At 31.3% G+C, this 22,384-nt stretch overlaps 1 protein-coding gene and 1 pseudogene across 2 annotated transcripts; both read right to left on the reverse strand.

Moving 5' to 3' along the window:
- Positions 1 to 331: 331 nt before the first annotated feature.
- Positions 332 to 5,422, reverse strand: LOC107607783 (wall-associated receptor kinase 1-like; annotated as a pseudogene). The gene is made up of 4 exons (XR_015892024.1): positions 4,557 to 5,422; positions 2,815 to 2,999; positions 2,376 to 2,552; positions 332 to 1,721 (listed from the first exon to the last, which is right to left on the reverse strand). The product of XR_015892024.1 is annotated as a wall-associated receptor kinase 1-like (transcript).
- Positions 5,423 to 11,277: 5,855 nt separating this feature from the next.
- Positions 11,278 to 14,987, reverse strand: LOC148554233 (wall-associated receptor kinase 3-like). The gene is made up of 4 exons (XM_088492642.1): positions 14,584 to 14,987; positions 13,296 to 13,781; positions 12,725 to 12,907; positions 11,278 to 12,634 (listed from the first exon to the last, which is right to left on the reverse strand). The coding sequence occupies exons 1-4, from the start codon at positions 14,978 to 14,980 to the stop codon at positions 11,454 to 11,456; spliced, it is 2,247 nt and encodes a 748-aa protein (XP_088348768.1). The 5' UTR covers positions 14,981 to 14,987; the 3' UTR covers positions 11,278 to 11,453.
- Between the last annotated feature and the right edge of the window lie 7,397 nt (positions 14,988 to 22,384).

Raw genomic sequence — 22,384 nt, forward strand, 5'->3', positions numbered from 1 at the left:
AGGGTCTATCGTTAGTCAATGAGTTGTTGCATGCATAAAAAATTTTAATTTTTCACATTATTTAAGCGAAAGAGTGAATTAACAAGAACAACTCAAATCAATTGAATTAACTTATATATTAAGTAGTGGTTCAATAATAGTGATTAGAATTTTATTCCTGTGACATCACTGACACACGTGCACAATCACATTCTATATGCTATTCTTATTAGACAGTAATGAGGATCAACAAATTAAATACCTCCTTGTCTGCCATTGATGCATATATACCCCAACCAAACAACTTGGCATGCAGTCACCAAAAAAAAAAACAACTTGGCATGCATCCTCCCTATATTACTGGAACATGTCTACTACCATAAGCACTCTTTTAAGATCTTGCTCTTGTTTAAAGCCAAAGAGAATTAAGGCTCTTTCCATTTCCTTAGTAATACTAATACACAAGTTCTATTGATTGAAACTCTCGTACAATTATCTTCCTATAAAATTGACAGGTAAAATTTAAAAATCATACGTTTACTCGCAATACGGTATGCCGTAAAACAATTTAATTAATTTTGTATAGTCTAAGTAAAGATGTAAACATTATTAATTACAATTTATCTAATAATTAATCATCTTCCACCAGCCAGTGACATAGGAACCTGACTTAAGCTATCAATAAACTTAGAACTTTCAACATCCAAGATTGAAGACGATGATGCTTTCAACGAGCTTTTAGTTTCTTCCAATCGGTGTTTCTCTCCAACTACTCCTCTAAGCCCCTCAAGTTGCAATGCAACTTCTTTCATGCTAGGCCTTTCTTCCCTCTTAACTCTCAAACACTGTTTAGCAACATTGGCAAATTCCATAAGATGCTCAACGTTTGCTTCATTTATAATGTGTTCGTCCACAATCTGAAGTAAACAGCCTTCATCCATTGAAGAAACAAAGTATACGGCAAGGTTTCTAACCTCCGGCGACACGGCGAAAGAGAGCGCCTTCTTTGCCGTGAGCAGCTCTGCTAAGACGACTCCAAAACTATACACATCACTTTTCTCAGTTAACTGGCTAGTGTGCATGTATTCAGGGTCAAGATACCCTAGTGTCCCCTGCACCAAAGTGGTTAATTCAGTTAGTTTTGATGTCTCTGTGTATGATTGGTATAGAAATAGCAGAATGCAAGTATGCTAAGGCCCCAGCAGTTTCTATTGCTATTCTCAATCTTGTTTTCCAAGAAAGCTTCAAAGATTGTGGATTATTAATGTTATGACCATGAAGATGCTCAAAAATGGTACCATTAGGAATGAACTCATAAACAAGTAATGGAACTTCTGTCTCTAAGCAACAACCTAAGAGTCTAACCACGTTTCTATGGTTGATTTGGGAAAGCAACACAACTTCATTGATGAATTGTTCAATTTGGGTTGAGCCACTGATTTTGGATCTTTTAATTGCTACGGTTCTATTGTCTGATAGTAATCCTTTATAAACTGTTCCTTGACCCCCTTTGCCTAAGATCTTGCTTTCGTCAAAGTTGTTGGTGGCTGTCTTTAATTCTTCCACGGTGAAGAGTTTAGCTGTTTCTTTTGACCCTCTATGTCTTGAAATCTTTTGTTGTAGGATGAAGCCACCATTTTGTTGAAAAAATTGTTCCTTAAGTTTATTTAGCCTCTTTTCCTTCATTCTCCAATACACATAAAAGCTTGTCACAAGTAGTGCTATAACACCAACACTAACGCCTGAACAATGAACAAAAGTAAGTTTGAATCACATTATATTGTCCCTTAGTATAAGGAAGTAAGTTGTTATAAAACACTGAAATAGATAATAATGATATTTGAGTAAACTATAGAATATTTAAAGTGATGAAATATTTATCCAAAAAAAAAAAACAAAAAAACAAAATTAAGTTGTATCTATTAAATATATAACTATTAATGTTGGCTTCTTCTATCTGCTTAAATTTTTTTGGATGAGTGATTTCGTGATATGATATTAGAATTCTATGTCCAAAAAGTCTATAATTTGATACTTGATAAACTTCAAAATAAAAAAAAAATAGTTTAAGGCAAGTATAAAAAGAAAAGAAAGTTATGTAAAAATTAAACAGACTCAAAAAAAAGCTCTTATTTAAAAAAAATGTTAAAAATATAATAATTTATATTTTCTTTTTTATCAACTTAAACTATTGAGACAAATAATTTCTCAAGATTATCAATTCTCCACACACTTTCTCTCAATTTTCTCTCACAGACATCTTTTCTATGCAGAAGTAACAAGATTTATATTGTTTGTTTAATTAAGATATTTAATATAAAAAAAATGACATTTTCTTCTCTTAATAAAAATCACTATAACATAGAAGTTGGAGGTGATGAAGAAAGTATACTGACCCAATGCCATGATTAAAATGAATTGTGTCCTGGACTGACGACGGCACTTTGTTCCATTTTCTCTCCCATCTCCATGGTATCCTTTTGGACACGAACAGGTATAGTTACCAGGTACGTTCTTGCATATTGCTCGACTATAGCAATCGTTCCATTCCTTGTTCTTGCATTCATCAACGTCTAAAATGAAAGTAACACGTAGGTATCATTATTTCTTTTAGATATATATTAAAAAAAAAACAAGTGCTGTTACAAAATCATTTATTAAAATGGTTAAGATAGAAACTCAAACTCAGTGCAGTGGAAAGTTAATAGTTGAAAGTTGTTAAATCATTTATCGATTCTCAACTATCAATTTTACATGCAGTTAGTTGTACTGAGCTTCCACCATAATTTAAACCCTCGAGTAACAAATAATACGGTGTAATTAAGAATAAGCTACCTTGGCAACCACCAACGAGATAAGGATTTCCCCCAAAACCAGTGGAGCATTTGCAAATATAACCAACTCCCTTGGTTGAATTGTAACATTCATTTTTATCAGCCCTACATGCATAGCTTGAAGTGTTCTTTTGAGCTTCTTCACAAGTCTGCTTCCCCACAGCCCAATCCACTACAACGGGAAAACTACCATGTACAAATAAAAGATTAATATAGTAATATATTATTAAATCGATTTAATTTCCATAAATGCTTAATTTTACTCTTATACCTATATACATTTAATCTAATTATGTATTGTTAAATTAACTAAAAGTATTTAATTAAAAGATTAAATTTTTTTGTTAATATCAATTAATAAAAAATATTAATTTTTTAAATTATAAACTCTAAATCTTAAATTTAAATAAATTTATAAAAAAATATATTAAGTAACTAAAAATTAATTTATACTTATTAAAAATTAAAAATTTATTATGAGATGATGTCTACTTTAATTTCTAAAATTGTCAACGCTTATTAAAATAGTCTTTAATTGAGAATGATTGAGAATAATAGTATTCTTTCGTTTGATTATGAGAGATGCAAACACGGTGGCAGATACTATGGCAAAGATGGCGATGAAGTTACAACTTTCGCATGTGGAGCTTCTTTCACCTTGGGAGGAGTTTAAGAGTAGTCTTAAACGGGACTGTCCCTCTATTTTTTTTACCAAAGATATAAGACTCGAACCCGCAACCTCTTAATTGAGTATAGAGAGATTATGCCATTTGAGCTATTACTCATTGGCGTCATTAAATCATTACTAACATAGAAAGTTACAGAATTATTATTGTGGCATCTCCAACAATAAAATATCATGGTTAAGATTCATATTTCATACGTTGAAATAAGTGTCTCAAATTAGTTAATTAAATTCGTCTTAATTTTTATACTAATAGAAAATGAAAAAGTGCCAACGAAATATAATTTAAATAGTATAATTTATCTATTTTTATTTAAAAATCTTGAATTTGAATTTCATTCTTAATTTAAAAAAAATAAAAATATATAGATAAACAACTTTTAATTAAAAAATAAAAAAAATATTTTTTAAAAAAAATTGAATAATCATTAATTAATGACCATTTTAAAAATTAAAATTATCAATTGATGATAAGTTGGTTGGTTAGATGTTAGTTTTTTGGCGGAGTTCAAAATGAAATTAATTAACTAAAATGAATCTAATTAACTAATTTAAAACACTTATTTTATCATAATATCAAGATCTTAAATATATCATCTTACTAATAAAAATTGTCATGCTAGCATTCTATGTTAGTATTGTATGTTAATGACAATTGAATTAAGATAGAGAGAAATTCTTAATTTATAAATTGGTCGACCAATTTAATTATTTTTAAAAGTCAAGGATTATTTTAGTTAGTCATGAAATTTAAAGTCAATGATAATTTTGGTTAAGAGTTAAAATTCAATTCTGTTGCGTTACTAACAGTATTTTTGTTTATTTTTGTCAACTCTTGTTTATAACTATATTTAATAGAAATGTCTTTGTAGATATATTTAATAAAAATATTTTTTTTATAATTGTATCTAATAGAAATATTTTTATAAATGTATTTTTTAAATGTATCTCTTTATACATATATTTAAAATATAATAATTAATTATTATTCACAATAAATTGATAAATAATATATTAGTACCCTATATTTTTCTTTATTTTATTATATTTGCATATACCTTTGGTGGCGGAAGTTGACAAGGTCTGCGGAGGAGAAATTGTAGGCTCCATCCTCCGCCACAAACGCATAGCCGCAGGAGTTGATGGAGGAAAAAATGGCGTTGTAGCTGTCAGCACCACTACTATAAGATCCAATACCAATATCCGATAGGCCATTCGCCGGTATTGGGCTCTGGCAACAACCGGCGCCGGTGCAGATCCCGCTAGTTGTTTCATTAACACTGAGGCACACTGAAAAGCACCCAGTGGCATAGTTTCTTCTCTCTATAACATTATACTCTACTATTTCTCCAATTGTGTTGCAACCAACGGCTGTGAGCTTGTTTTTACTCTATGAGAAGCCGAAGTGTGTCAAGTTGAAGATCTTATCGTAACTGGTTTCGTTGATTCGCGTGCCGTTGACGTCGTAGCAGCCTCTAGCTACTGCTGCTGAAACGCGCATTTCGCCGTCGTCGAGCGAGATGCTCAGCACGGTTGCGTTGTTGTGAGGCAAGTATGGGGTTGAAGTGTGGTTGCAAGAGATGAGGAAGGAGGTGTCGAGGGAACAGCTCTCGTCGGTGCCAAATGGGAACGGAATTTCGACGGAGCCACAGCGTTTTGTGCAATTTGAGTTTGGTTGAGTTACTGCATCTGCTGCACCACAAAGAATCCAAACAAGAACAAGAACAATATGCAGCAGATGTAGCTGTGAACCCATGATGATGACGATGATGATCACTTTGATTTTTCCAGGTGTATCATGCAAGCATGTAATATATATGCAGAGAAAGATGGATACAAAGGGCGCTACGTTTCTTTAATTTGTGGCCATTGCCGGTCAAAATAGGAGGGTGGGAATTTTCATACAAGAATTCTATATATCCAATCATATCGCTGCAGATGATATGTTAACTACCATGTTGTGAATGTATTATATGTAGTATGTAGAAAATATCCAATATATTAAGTTACACTAAAACACTAAAATCAGCCTAATATAAAATATATGTTAGAATATAAATAAATATTAAAAATAAATTAAATTATACATATATTTATACATAAATACATTAGTAACTGATTTTAATAGTAACTGATTTTAATAGTTAATTTTAATGTATAAATAATATTTTTAAAAAAAATATTTATGGTTATTGACCTTCAAAGGGAATCATCAAAATTTATTTAAAAATTTATTTTAAAAATATATTTATACATAAAAATTTGTAGTAATTGATTTTGACTATTAATTTTAAAAATAATACTACATATATAATAAGTAAATATTATTATTTTTTATTAATACTTGACTAACAATAATTTATATTGTACACAAAAAGTATATAATTTGTATTTATATTTATCAAAATTTTGCACATATGAATAAATACAGTTTACATCTATATTTTTTAAAATATATATATTAGTAAAATTTATTTGTTGAAGATAATTTAGTGTTTGTATTGGCCAAATAATAATAATAAAAAAATACTAAAATTATTGGCTCCAAAAGTTTTTTTAATTTTAATGTATATATAATATTTTTTTAAAAAATAGGCAAATATCTAAGAGTAAAGGGTTTGTTTGGATAATTTTTTAAGAATTTTTTTAAGTTATTTTTTTAAAAGATCTTATAAAAGAGTAAAAATAATTTTATGTTTGAATATCTCATGCAAAAATATCTTTTTATTTATCAATTATATTTGGGTATAACTATACAAAAGTCCTTATTTATTTATTTATTACATGAAAAATAGCTTTTTTTTAAATCTTTAAAAAAATGTAAATTATAATTTTTTAAAAAGATATTTTTTTGTGTGTTTTTACGTTTATTATTAAAAATTTATCAAATACGTTAAAAAATAAAAAAAATCTTTTTTATTAAAAAAATATATTCTTTTATCAATTTAATAACATCTAAACAAACACTAATGTTATACATCTAAATCTTTTTATGAATCAAGTCTAATTAAATTAAAGAATAAGATTTAAATTAATACTAGTTATAACTGAGTTTTATTATATTAGATCCATTTGATTAAATTAAATTAACAAAAAAAATTTGGATCGCATTATTCTATTTGAAAATTAAAATTAGGGGAGCTGATTAAGACTGGGAAGTGGGAACTCATAACGAAGACTTATACGTAATAAAACAAAATGGGGAAGATTATTCAAAGACAGTGAGATCACTCCACATCCAAGACCAAGACAAACTAATTGAGCATAAAATAAAGATAATAAACAAAATTAAACCACTTCATTGATAAAATGCTCAACTAGGCGTAGATCATGGGCTTGTGAGCCTAAAACCAATAATCACAAAAAGTAGACACCGTATCCAATAAAAGCATTTGTGTATCTTTGTGTCTTTTTTTTAAGTCATCAACTAACTATAATCACATCCCAACAATGGGCTAGTCCACATGGAATATAATTGGTTCTAAGCAACTTGGGTTTCATTGAAAATGTCTTGTTCAAAAGGCCTAACCTTTATATGATTTTAAATGCATACAAGTGAATGTTGCGCTCAAAGCTTAAACTAATCATAGGCCTCCATTAACTATGACTTATTCTTTAGAAATGTCTCATATTTCAATGGCACCATTGATGCCATTATACATTTTTTTGCTATAATAGTTAATACACTCTTGACTGCTGCAATGTCGGAAAACACAGCATGTGGCGTCAAAGGCACTTTTCTTCGTGGGGCTCTCACTCTTATGTACCAAACCTTCTTTTCCCTAGTTTAATTTAGCCACATATTAAGTTTATGAGTTACATGACACCCTCACACCAATGAAAAAGGAGACTCTAGCTCCACTCTTTTGCATTATTGAAATTTTTAGAATATAATCATTATATTCTTGGGTCCAAAGTTTTCTCTATTAGCTAGAACCTAGAACGACCGAATTATTTAGTTGAAAATTGTTCATGCTCAAAATGTGGTTTCAAAGGTTGGCATGAATTAGTGGATATACTGAACTAAAATAATATAGATGAAAAGTAATGTGATATATATATATATATATATATACCAAAGGTCACACAAACTTTTCATCTTTTCTTGGAATGCAATATTCTCTAAGACTAAATTAGTGACAAATACTTCCGACAACAAACATATGTATATTAATAAAAGATATAGAGAATTGAATACATTAGGTAGATTAGAGAATTAAAATATATTTATTAAGTGGTCCTATCCTAGATTATGATTTATGAGAGTGCTATTAGTTTATCCCTCTCATCACTGACACACATGCTCAATCACATTCTATGCTAGTTTTTGAGACAATAGAGCAACAAGGAACATTCCTTAATACTATATAGGATTATGAAATTCCTCAGTGTCTGCCATTAATGCATGCTTTTCCCAACCAAACAAGTTGGCAGCCTCCTTATATTGTTGAAACATGTCTGCTACCATAAGTTCTATGAAACTCTGGCTCCTTTTAAAGCCAAAGAGAAATAAGCCAAGGCTCTCACATTTAATTTCCTCAGTAATAATACTCATCAATAATCATCATGATGATTTTAGGAAGAGGAGGTTCTTGTTGGAGGCACAAGTTATTGGTGTTCACTCTGCTTGCATTTTGTGTTCTATCATCATCACAAGGATCAAGGTTGCCAAAGGAATACTGGGACCAAATGCTTCCAAAGAAGCTACCTTCTCCTTCATCTTCTCCTTCTAGAGGCACTAACTCTGTGTTTACAACAACATCCACAGCAATGAAAGCAGATAATCTTCCTAATTCATCATCAGATGGAAAGGTCTGAATATTTTAAACAAAAATCAAGTCCTGCTTCATCTCTCTCCTAACTGTGAAAGCCAAAGGGTGCAGTTTACAAATACATAGAATCACACACTGTTTTAGATTTATTATTTATCTGGGTCTACAGAGTAAATATAGCTTCTTCTATTGTAAAGATAATTTGGTAGCAATAACTGATTCTTATCTATTATCAATATGAATAATTTAGCACCAATATCTATGTTAAAAGGAATGTAATTATTCTAGTACAAGATCTCCACAAGCATAGCTTTATATGCTGTCAGCTTTTTTTGTTCTTTACAACAGGAAAATGCAGCATGTTATAATAACTATATTTGAAGGTGAACTAGCATTTAGTCTAAGTAAAGATACATAGAGAATTATTAATTACAATATCACCTAATCATCACCTTCCACCATCCAATTACATATGCTGCCAAACCTAGAATAAATTAATGCCAATTCCATCCCATCTTCAAACCATAAAATTGGACATATGCTTCAGTCTCCGGCACAGCGAAAGAGAGAGCCTTTCTCCCTGTCAATAATTCAGTTAGTACAACTCCTAATGTTCCTTGCACCAAAGTGGTTAACTGATTTTGATCAAGAGGAACAATCCTTGAAGCTCCAAAATCAACAACCTTAGCAGTCAAAATTATAATCAAGTAGTATGTTAGCTGTTTTAACATCTCTATGTATGATGGGTATAGACGTGTTAATGTTGCTAAGTGTGAGGAGTGGATGAAATTAGTCCCACATCAAAGAAAGTAAAGAAGAGTGAGGAATTTATAAGATAAGAGACCCATTAACTTTATTGTCGTAAGGTTTTGAGTTGGTTGTAGTGTCTTCTCATTTTATGTTTTTGTTATTATAGGAGTAAGCCACCATTTTGTTGAAAGAATTGTTCCTTGAGTTTAACAAGCTTCCTTTTCTTCAGTCGAAAGATGCCGTGTGTAAACTTCTCTATACTTTCTACGCGACATGTCTTTGTAGTAGTGGGGTTCTAATTAATAACCATGATTAAGAGTCATAACCCATGCATTATTTTTCACTCATATAACATGCATGTAATCATCGTACCATTTTCTGGACCGGAGATTTTGTTCATACCTAGTATCTCAGAGATAATAATTTGTTTTATGTTCTATATTTTATTCACAAAATAAAAAGTAAAACATGCTCAAAGGAACAAATTACATACATGTAAGGGGAAGATTACGAATTTATTACCTTACTATATTAATACGTATTTATTGTATACGTAGCATCTATCTATTTATATCTCATAAAAATTGATATTGAAGTCATTTTATATATAAACTATGATGCACGGACACGGGACACGATACGGGACACGTCGACACGCAAATTTTAAAATATTACAGGACACGGGGATACGCATACATATAAAATATAAAGTATTTTTTAGATAAACCGTAATGATATTTTAATATTTTATTAATATTAAAATATAAATTAATTTTTTAAATTATTTTTAATATCTTATTTTAATTATATCAAGTATTTAAAATATTTTTTGTTTTAATAAATAATAATATATACTATATCTAAATTTATTTTAAGAATATATATTAAGAATAAGACCAGACACGCTGACACGTGATGGTATTTAGGTGTGTCCAAGTGTGTCCGGAGAAAATTTTTTTATTTTTTATTGAGATACGGTTTAAACACAGCAGACACGCGTGTCGAACGAATGTCGGTGAGTGTCGTGTCTGAAATGTGTCCGACACGCAGACACGACAACTCAGCAAAGTGTCCGTGCTTCATAGTATATAAATAGCTTATGACTTTGTCATTTGAGTATATTATTATAGTTATTATTTTATCAACTATATCTCTCCTTTCATCCTCAATATTAATTTTTGTAATGGTTCCGATAATAATTATCAAGATAGTTCATACTACTAAAATTTTCTCTTAACAATATTAAATATTCTCTCAATTATTCAATTCATATTTGTAACGGTTATTATAATATTAACAAAGTGACTTCTGCAACTAAATTCTTCTTTTAATAATGTTAAATGTCTTTTTAATTATTTAATTTATATTTTATAAAGTATATAATTTACATGCATATATTGATATATACACATTAGAAATAATATTTGGAGTCACAATGATAATGACAAATGTTAAAAAATATTAGAGTCTCTCAAAAAAATAATAATAAAGAGGATAAGTTGTAAGATCAACAATGTATGTAAAGCATTGCATGTTACAGGATACTCAAAATAAGAAAATAAAAAATGTTATATAGAATTATCGGCCAACAAAGATACTTAAAAAATCAATTTACATTTATAAAATTATTAGAAGTAGTAATCGCTAGCTTAAAAAGCTAACTTTTAAACTTATTCAATTAATAATGCAATGTTATAATATTTATGTTTTAATTCTATCAATAAAAATGCAATCTATTTGTATTTGTACTTATCAAAATAGTTGATAATATAGATATATAAAGCTTTAATGTTTGAAATAGAAATTAGTAAGATATAAACATGCTATGCATATAAAAAAATTAGTCAATCATATAAAATATATATTAAAATCAAAATACATATTGAGAATAAAATAACATATACATTTATACACAAATATATGATGCTATTTTTAGGAAAAATGGCCTTAAACATTATACAAATAATTTCAAATCTTGAAAATTTTATAAATTTATAATATGTATTTTCATATAATTAAAATTCTATTATTTCAAAAAATATATATACTTTTTCAAAAATTATTTTTTATTGGTATTTATAACTATATTTTTTAAATTATTTTTATAATATTTATTTATCACTTTTATCATTTAATTTATTTGAGTTCACAGTTCACACAAGTCGTGTCTAATTCTATTTACTGCAATTTTTATTGGTGCATGAGCAACCACTAATTTGTTTACTAGAAGCTTGAAGATTGAAGCTACCAGTTATAATCACAAAAAGAACAATTATTTTCTTTTATTATCTCACAAAAAGAACAATTATAATCAGTATCATCATGTATATCAAATGCAAAAGGAAAATACAAGAAGCTAAGTTACATAACCAATCATATGAAGATGCATTAGCATCAAGCTAAGGTTGAATAAACTAATCATCAAATACAGAATCATCTTCCACCACTCAATGACATTGAAATCTGACCAATGCTACTATTAACATCTTCAACAATGCAAGTAGATACTGTTGATTTAAGCAACTCCTCTGTCTCTTCTGAATACAACTTCACACTTTCTCCTCTATGCTTCTCCTCAACTCTAAGTCCCTCAAGCTCCATTGCCACTTCTTTCATTGTAGGCCTTCTCTCCCCCATCACTCTTAAACAACGTTTTGCAACATTAGCAAATTCAATTATTTGCTCAACCTTTGCCTCATTCATTACATGGTTGTCCACAATGTCAAGTAAATTCCCTCCTTTCATTGCAGAAATGAAGTACAATGCAAGGTTTCTATCATTCTCCGGCCTTTCGAAAGAGAGCGCCTTTCGTCCCGTTAGTAACTCTACCAGAACAACTCCGAAACTATACACATCACTTTTCTCGGTTAGTTGACTTGTTTGGAAGTATTCAGGATCAAGATACCCTAATGTCCCCTGCACCAATGTGGTTAATTGTGTCTTATCAAGAGGAACAATTCTGGAAGCTCCGAAATCCGAAACCTTTGCTACAAGATCATGATCAAGAAGTATGTTAGTAGTTTTGACATCTCTGTGTATGATTGGAGGAGAAGTAACAGAATGCAAGTAAGCTAAAGCCCCAGCAGTTTCTGCTGCTATTCTCAATCTTGTTTTCCAAGAAAGTCTTAAGGAATGGTTATGACTATGAAGATGCTCAAAAATAGTACCATTGGGAATGAACTCATAAACAAGCAATGGAACTTGTGCATCTAAACAGCAACCCAAAAGTTTAACCACATTCTTATGGTTGATTTGGGAGAGTACAACAACCTCATTGATGAAATGTTCAATTTGACTTGGGTCACTGATCTTGGACCTTTTAATTGCTACAGTCTTGTTATCTGATAGTAGTCCTTCATAAACAGTTCCCTGACCCCCTTTACCAAGGATCTTGTTCTCATCAAAGTTGTTAGTGGCCTTGTTAAGTTCATCCACAGTGAAAACTTTAGCTGTTTCATCAGTTGATTCTCTTTGTCTAGCAATGAGTTGTTGTAACAATAGGCCACCATTTTGCTGAAAATAATGTTCTTTAAGTTTGATTAGTTTCTTTTCCTTCATTCTCCAATACACATAAAAACTCACCACAAGTAGTGCTATCACGCCTCCACTAATACCTACACAATAAGTGGAAACAGAGTCATTTGCCATTTTTTATAACATGGATAAAATGTTTTCATAGTGTTCATGGATAAGAGTGTACTCACTCAATGCAATTATCAAAATGTTCTTTGCTCTAGAATTGGAACTGGAATTGGGTCGGCATTGTGTTCCATATTTTTTGCCATCTCCTATGTAACCTTTTGGACAGGAGCAGCTATAGCTACCAGGAACGTTGTGGCAAATTGCTTTACTGTAGCAATCGTTGGATTCCATGCATTCATTCACATCTAAAAAATCATTAAAACATGAATTTAATTTTACAGTAATATTAAGAAGATAAAAAAAATGGTCAAAATTTGTTTTATTTAGTATTTACTAATTGCTGCAGGAATTAATTGATGCTAAATAAGATAAGTTCTAACTGATTTTAGCTAATTTTTTTTGTTATTAAATATTTTCATTAATTTTATATACGTAAAGTCTAACAACTATATTACATAAACATAAAAAATTAGCCACCAAATGAATCATTTATATAAAATATATATAGAAATATAAAATATACATAAAAAATAGTTAAAAATAACACTATTATTCTTGCACATGTTCTTTTATTCAAATCAAAAGTGTGAATTTAACAAATGAAAAGACAAGTAAGAAAGAATGCAGCATTACCTTGGCAACCATTAAGGACATAAGGATTTCCATTAAAACCAGCAGAGCAATTGCATAGATAACCATGTTCCTTTGCATTGACACATTCACTATTCTCAGCCTTACACGCAAAATCATGATTCTTGTTCTTCTTGGCTTGTTGGCAAGTCACGTTTCGCACACTCCAATCCAGCACCGTTGGAAACGTGGCATGGTGGAACTTGGCAAGATCCGCGGAGGAGAACTTGTAGGCTCCGTCTTCCGCCACAAAAGAATAACTGCAGGGGTTGAAACTGCTGACGTAGCTGTTGCTAGTGAAGGCACGAAGAGAAACATAAAACATGCTAGATAGCTCTTGCGCCGCCATGATCGGAATCTCGCAACAACCGACTCCCGTGCACGTCCCGTTGGTTGCATAGTCGGGCGTGTTGCACAATGCCAAGCACCCTGTGAAGTACTTCTTACCCTCTGAATCATATGCATTCACTGCTCCAATTGTGTTACAACCTATACAAAATTACAAATATTGAATAACATACCACATTATTTATAACACCATAATATTTGAACAACTTTTTATGTATAAGTTAATTTCTAAAAGGAAAAATATAGGAATCAAGTGTCAGCCAAAAAGTGAACAACTCAATTAATTTTAAATTTTTAAATTCAAAATTTAAAAAATTTTAAACTGATTAAGTAAATAAGCATTATATCTACGTAGTGATTTTAGATTCACCCAGAAGCATTTGACTGATTTTTTGCTAATACTCTCTTGGCTGATACTCTTTTGACTTTGCTAGTGCATTAAAATAGTTTTTAAAATTTTAATGACAGTAATTACTTATCTGATATCAATAAAAGTAGATGTGACGAATTTAAAATTTAGAACATAATATATTTTTGCCAATTTGAAAAGGAAAAGTCTAGGGGGCTAACAATTTTGTTAAATTCTGGCCGGCATGTAACTAGTAAAGAAAAGTGGGTCATTAGATAAAATCTCACACCATTAAAACTATCATTGATGACTATTCGATGGCTACAAATCACAAAAATTGCTGGCCCTAGCATTTCTCATTTTAAAATTATAATTGATATAATTTAAATTTTAAAGACTATTTTAATGTACACAATTAATGTTAAGAATCAATTTGTTGATAATGTTAATAAAAGAAAAAGTTAAAATTTAATTTATTTAATATTCATTAGTTATGATAATAATTAATAAATATTAAATAATACAAATTTTAATTATTTTTGACAAATTTTTTTTTTGTTGAAATTTAACTCCCTTTAGTTACTACGTACTTACCAACAACAAAGAGCTTGTTTTGAGTGGGTGAGACGGTGAAATATGTGAGGTTGTGTTGCTGATTAGTTTGGTTGGTACCGTTGCGGGTGTAACAAAAACTGGCTACCGGAAAAGAAACGCGGAGTTGGCCGTTGAGGGAGATGCTCTGCACAGTTAAGTTAGTTTGCGGCAAGTATGGAGTGTTCTTCTTGGTCTTGCAATCAATCAGAAAAGAAGCGTCCAGAGAGCAATCCTCCGTGGTGCCGAAAGGGAACGGAATACTAAGAGACCCACATTTTCTTTTGCATTTTTCTGCATTAGCTTCTTCCAAAAGGATCCCTACAACAAGTACTAGTAGAAGTAACAGCAGAAGAGAATACTGCTGCTTTGATGAGTGCACAGCCATGCATTCCATCATTTTGTTTTCAGATCGTTCATTACGGATTTCATTTATAAATACATAAAGAGATTGCAATCATATTTCGGTAAAGTATGTTTGACCGTTCATATCACACATGCTAGTTCTTGGTTCTTGGGAGTCTTAGGTGTCTTTTTGCCAACTTGGTCACCAAGTTGCCAATCATTCTTCAATATTTGATCACGGGTGGTATTAAAAAATAAAATAAAATATTTTAATTAATAAAATATAATTTTTTATTATTTAATATTTTTTCTTACATATTTTTTTATTCTACTTAAAAAATATAAAATAAAAAAAATATATTTTATTAAATATTTAAAAAAATTGAGAAAATTTATTTCCAATTTTCAACTATTTATCAATGAATTGTGAGAACATATATAATTTTTATATTCCACTTGTTAATAATAAAATGGCATAGGGAAACAAAGTTGATGTGCATTCACATTTCATATATAGAAAATTGAATAATCATGCACCATAAATTGAATAATCAGGTACCATACTCTCACTTTCCTTTCCTTTTTGTTGTTCGGTCGTTACCCTTTTGTCTTCTAATTTCAATATCTAAATAATTTCAAGCTAGCTGCTGTATATTATTGACTATGCTTCTAGCTAGAGCCACCACTGACTTACTCTAAACAAAAATAAAATAAAAACAAAAATAAAAATAAAAAATTAATTAAATTAAAACTAGAAAAAAAAAAAAAAACATTGACTGATCTGACTTCATTATCCGAATTTGAATCTCAAGGCCTAAATTCATGAATGACACAAAAAGGCAGGAAAATTCCTTCATATTTTGTTTTGGCAGTGTTTTACTTATTTTTGATAATTTTGATAGGATATCGAATTAAATTTGTATTAAAATTTCAATTTGAAGAGTAGATATAACTCCTTTAAAAAATATAAACTTAATCTAAAAATTATTTAGTATTTATGTCAAAATAAATTGTGTTAAAATACTTGTGATAAATTGTAAAAATAAATACGAAAAGAAGTAAAATTTGAAAATAAAATGTTTTAAAAAATGAATAAAAATAAAATAACGTAAAGACATGAAAGCGAAACGAACGAAAAGTTGATAAATAAACAAAAACTTTAAATAAAACAGCAAATGAATTGAAGTCTAAAGGAAATTAAAATACTTGAAAAGAAAGAAAATGCAAATAAAATAAATTAAAAGTAAAAGAAAAATAAAGGAAACAAATAGAAAGTAAATTTTAGACTCTCACATATATTTATACTCTATTAACTTCTGTTGAATTTTGTGTGATGGTGAAGTATTCAGATTTAAGTCTCTGAACTCTTCTAGACTTCTCTTATTTACAGACCATAAAAAGTAGACTACGAAATGCTCTTCTCTTGTCACGATCTAACTTCTTTCTTTTTTTCTCAAGTTTTCACAACCCATGATCTTATCTTGACTGAGAAAGACTTTGTTTTCTAAGGTAGATGTCCCACGTCTTTGCTTATACCTTGGTCTTCAAGACCCATGTTTTATATTAGTGCTTCTAGATAAAACTACGTGTAATTATCAAATTTTGACCCAGGTCCTTTTTGACTCGATTCATTTCATAATTGAAGTTCTATTTTCTTATGGTTGGGTCTTTACTCCATCGATATTTTGACCACGCATAATCAATTGATTTCGTCCCAAATCTTTTCGACTCAATTCATGAGTCAGTCGATATTCAATTCTATCATAATCGAATTTCGCAACAAGTCAAAATTTAATAGATAGTAATATATTTTTTAAAAGAACGTTTCATGCACATTAGCCATTTATTTACCAAAATGATTAATTGAATTTTATCAAGAGGAACAATCCTTGATGAAGGTCCAGAAAACTTTGGCAATGAGATGACGATCAAGTTTCACATTGATAGTTTTTACATCTGATCTAATTTTAAGATTGTGTTTGAAAAAGAGACAGAAATTAAAAAACAAAAATTAAGAGACAGAAATTAAATTAAGTTTTTTGTGTTTGATTTAAAATAAATATAATTAACTAGTAAATTTGAAATTTCAAAAGTTAAATAAGACTATTTTTGAAAAGAAAAAAAATTCAATCTCCATCTCTAAAAATTTTAATTTTTTATATCTTCACTTTTTTAGAAGTACTAAAAAGACTGAAATTGTAAATTGTATTCTGAGACTGAAATTTTAGTTTTAATCTCTGATCACCAAATACAAAACTCAATTCTAATATCTCAATCTCAATTTCAGTCTCTGAAAATGAACACAAAGTAGGTATTGCTACAATCATAGTTATCAAATCCGGACCAGATCGACCGACTCGATCGAAAATCCGGTGAACTAGACCCTTAATCGGTCCGGACTAACATTCAAACCATACAAGCAAACAAACCTGTCAAATCTAAAAATTTCTGTCAAAATTGGCTTGAATTGTAGACCGAATAAGACCGATCAGCCCACAAGATGACATCAGCACATATCACATACCAATCTCAAAAAATTGGTGTCGGGTTCGAACTTGGAACTACGAGAACATAAGAAACCTTACAACCACTGGGCTAAGATGCTTTTCAATAAAATAGATGTCTTTTTATAAATACATTATAACTTATTAAACATCCTAAGGGTTAAGTACAATTTTGGTCCCTAACGTAGAGGTCGAAAATTTATTTCGTCTCCGGCCATTTTTGGACTACAAAATACTCCCGAAAGTTTAAGTTAGTTATAAAATCGTCTTTTTTACCAAATTTTTTATTTTTATTACCAAATTGCCTCTAATTTAAAAAATATACAAAAAAAAAAGAAAAAAAAAAGAAAACGGGAAAAGGGGGGAGGGAAGGTCGAGCTTTGAGGGAGGGGGTGTTGTTTCCAAGAAAGAGGGGGAAGGAAAGGTGGGGAATCTCCACGCCACCGCTACTTCCTCACTGCTACTCCTTTCTTCCTCAGCACATACTCATACTAACGGCAAGAGAGGAGAGAGCAGAAGGAGAGAGAAAGAGAAGAGAGGAACGAAGCTGTTCTAGTCGCCACACCCCTGCCCTCGTCGCGATTCACAGCGCCGCGGACCACTACAGCGCCCTCTTCGTTGCGATTTGCAACCCGCCACCACCGCATCACTGTTCTCGTCGCAATTTGCGGCGTCGCCATCACTGCCGCAGCCCTTTCCACGCGATCCGCCACCACCACCGCAGCTCTCCTCCCCTCGCAATTGGTAGTTCACCGCCTCAGCCCCTCCTCCCTTCTGGTTGCTTCTGCTTCTGCCTGCTTCTATTTTTGCTTCTGCTTCTGGTTCTGCTTTTATTGTTGCTCTGATTTCATTATCCATTGTTATTGTTATTGTTCTTGTTGTTGTTGTTGTTTGATTGTTGTTATTCTGCTTTTCTCTGCTTCTATTTCTACGTTTGCTTGTGCCTTTGCGCTTCTGCTTCTGACTGATTTTGGGGAAGAAGAGTGAAGGGGTATTTTCATCTGAAGGACGATTTTAAATTAAGTTAAACCTTCGGGACCTAATTAATAACTTTATCTTATTAACTCTTTTAGTCATACAAAATTTAAAATCTCTTTATCCTTTTGTCTTTTTATTCTAACCAGTAGTTTTTATATTTAATTTAATTGAATTTTTTATTTTATATTTTTTCACTTAAATTAATTATTTTTTAATTTTACATCATTATTAAAAAAAACATCAAATGTTGTTAAATATCTCTAAATTAAAAAGATAAATAAAAATATTTTTATTAATCATACCATATTTTTATTATTGATAATTATATAATATTTATTAATATTAACTCTTTTTTACCATATATTTGATTAATATAATTAATTAATAAATTATTGAAATATTAAAGTAAGTTAATTTAATATAAAAAAATTAAATTTTATATAATTATTTAATTATAATCGAGTCAACCGGTTCAACCTATAACTCACCGGTTGAACTAGTGATCCGGTGATCCAGTAGTCTGACCAGATTGTTTACCGGTTAGGAATGGCAACGGGTCCCACGGGAGCAGGGACATGCCCCCGCCCTCCTAATATCTATCTCCGTCCCCGCGACGGGTAACGAGGACCCCGTATCTGCGCGGGGACCTGGGTCTCGGATTTTTGTAAAACCTAATAAAAATTAAAAAAATAAAAATATTCTTAATCATAACGTCATTAGTACTGCAATTATTAACAGTCAAAGTGGATACCTTCCTATCAATATTTCAATTCATCAAACAATCCACAAGAATCTCTGAAACTACCTCAGTCGTGTGCGGAACCGGCACATATATAAACCTATAATGATAATTTGGTACAAAAAAGAATATTAGGAGTATTTCAATTATAAACATTTCACAAATTTCAAAAGTAAAATTAATATTTAATATTACTATCTAACAAGACAGCTTTGTAATTTCTAAGAATCATTAATATAATGAGTCGTGATTAGGGATGGCAATACCACCCGAACTCGCGGGTATCCACTCTGTCCCTACCCACTCAAGGCGGGTAATTACCCGCCCCGGTTAGTGGGGCGGGTTCTTGGGAGGGGCGGGGTCGGGTTTGGGTAATACCCGCCCCGCTATATATATAATATATATAATTTTAATATATAATACGTATAATATATATAAAATAATTAGTAAATGATTAATAATATTGTATCATATTTAAATTTTTACTTTAATTTATGTTATGTGATGATTGTTATATAAATTTTGAAATTTAATTTTATTTATTAGATTTTAATAATCATAGGGGCGGGTAGGGGAGGGGCGGGTTAGGGTTCAACGTTTTACTACCCGCGGGTAGAAGTGGGGCGGGTTCTATGCGAATTGTTGTATGGCAGGATGGGTCGGGTAGAGCAAAAACCCGCCCCTACCCGCCCCGTTGCCACCCCTAGTCGTGATAGCCATATAATCTTTGTTTTAGTTGTTTGCTGTCCACATATCAGTCATAATTGCAACTCGACTTTTATTTCGCTCAAGGACATTTATTGTCTTCGATCTCTGATCATTGTAGAGCTTCAAGATGTCACTCTTCAAAGTGTTGCGAGTAATCACCTTAAAGAGAGGTTGCAAAGCATTGTAAAATTGTCGAAAGCCAATGTGGTCCACAATAGATAGTGGATACTCGTGAAGATAAACCATAATATATAACTCTTTTCTTGCATTTTCTTGGTGAAATGTATATGCACCAACCACAACTATTTTTTCACTAGTTGTTGGAGTTGTCTTCATCATACATTGTCTTATATCTCTAGTGGTGCGAAACTTGCACGTTTTGAAGTGATCACGCCAGTGCGAAGTTCCTTGTTTTGGGTCACTAAGTAGCATCGATTTGTAATAATTGCATTCAGCCTTCAATTTTCTTTTCATTTCGACAATTTTAAAGTGATTCCACATTTCAGAGGTTAACTTCTTCTTTCGAACACCACTTGTAGAGGTTGTTGTTCCTTCATTGGTAGTTGTCGTATTGGTTGGAGGTTCTTGAGGTTGAGAATGAGGAGCCTCTTGAGTAGTTTGAACATTAGTGGCTATAGGTTCTTCCGATAGAGTAATTTTTTCAAGAATATTACTCAATGGATAAGAAGAAAACATTCTCTAAAATCACATAAACACATAAATTTCAGAATCAGCATAAAATAAATTTCAAAATCCGCATTAGAAATATAAATCATAACAAATACTTCAAAATCAAAATAAATAATAAAAATTTCATAATCATAGAAACCAAAATCAACAATTCAACATCAGAACTTCAAAATTAAAGTAAAATAATAAGAATTTCAGAATCATAGAAGTCAGAATCAATAATTCAGCATAAGAAATATAAATTATACTTAATCTAACTCAAAGAAATTATAACAAATACTTCAAAATCAAAGTAAATAATAAAAATTTTAGAATCATCGGAATCAGAATCAACAATTCAACATCAGAAATATAAATTATAACAAATACTTCAAAATCAAAATAAATAATGAAAATTTCATAATCATAGAGAACAGAATCAACAATTCAGCATTAAAATTCAAAATCAAAGTAAATAATGAAAATTTCAGAATCATAAAAACCAGAATCAACCATTCAACATCAAAAATATAAATTATACTTAACCTAAATCACAGAAATTATAATAAATCCTTCAAAATCAAAGCAATCAGAGTTCTGTGACTTACCTGACGGAGAAGAGGCGACGGCCGGCGAAGAGGCGATGAACATCGAAGGTGCGACGACCGCCGAAGAGAAGATGACGAGAAGATGCGACGACGGTGAACATGAGAAGACGCAACGAGATGACGCGGACGAACACGCGACCACGAGAAGACGCGACGATGGCGAAGATAACGGACTCCCAGCTGCAGTGTGCCGGTGTGCATGATGTGACAGTGACTTGACTGAGATCCACAGTGCGTGAGAGACTGAGAGGTGGCGGTGAGGGAGAGGGACTGAGGGGGTGGGAGACTGGGAGGTAGCGGTGAAGGACTGAGGGGGTGGGAGGTGGCCGTCTGAAAGGAAGAGAACAGGGCGAGTCGGCGAGAGGATGGGGTTTGAGGCTTCAGAGTTCAGACTTAATGAGGGATTTAGGGATTTAGGGTTTGTGAATTATGATGGTAATGGTTAGGGTTTCTCCGCCTCCCCTCATATATATATATTAAGGGATATTTTAGTCTTTTTACATAAACGAAAATTAAACGGATCTCCATAGGGCGGGAACCTCTATCCCCGCCCCTCCCCTCCCCTCCCCATTTATTATACGGGCCCCGTCTCCTGTTTCCGCGGGTAGAAAATCTTCCTCATATCCTTTCCCTGGTAAATTCCCGTGAATACCTGTTCCGCCGGGAGTTTTTGCCATTCTTATTACCGATTCGATTCTAATAATTATGGCTACAATTCTGCTGTCTGGTAATAGCCTATAACACGCTTAGGGTCGTTTTTTTTCTTTTGGTCGATAAGTCCTACAGTCTTAACCTTTGTCCATAAAAATTCACGTTTTCTTTTTTGTCTAGAAATACGCTATTGACTTTGATTAGGCCTTGTGGACAAATGAATAACAATAGCACTTTTCTGGTGTCTTTGGGAATGAACACAGTCTTAGGCCCAAGAAGTAAAAAATAAGGATATCCCTGCTTTTGCCCTTTTGAGCACATAACAGAGTAACCTGGCCTTTTTAAATTAACAAAACTGACCCAAAAAAAAACTGACGTTATATTCTTTTTCTCCTCATGCATAATGCACCTATAGTACATGGACTACATGGTCATTCTCTACCATTCATAAGTGTGCATTTTGTTTGTAGAACAGAACATAAAACATTGACATAGAGACACTAAAAGTTAATATCTGTGAATTGTATTTGGCAATCATATACAGGATATCAAAATAAAAGTTTTGTATTATGTTTAGATTGACAAGAATAAAACTAAAATAT

Source organism: Arachis ipaensis, chromosome B7 (assembly GCF_059453495.1).
Source record: "Arachis ipaensis isolate K30076 ecotype BB chromosome B7, ASM5945349v1, whole genome shotgun sequence".
In the NCBI taxonomy this organism is placed as follows: Eukaryota; Viridiplantae; Streptophyta; class Magnoliopsida; order Fabales; family Fabaceae; genus Arachis; species Arachis ipaensis.

Excerpts from the sequence above, each read along its gene's own strand:
- LOC148554233 (XM_088492642.1), bottom strand. The coding sequence starts at position 14,980 with ATGATGGAATGCATGGCTGTGCACTCATCAAAGCAGCAGTATTCTCTT. Across the intron at positions 12,908-13,295 it reads TGTCCTTAATGGTTGCCAAG|ATGTGAATGAATGCATGGAA; the intron begins GTAATGCTGCAT and ends ATGATTTTTTAG. Across the intron at positions 12,635-12,724 it reads CATTTTGATAATTGCATTGA|GTATTAGTGGAGGCGTGATA; the intron begins GTGAGTACACTC and ends CTTATTGTGTAG.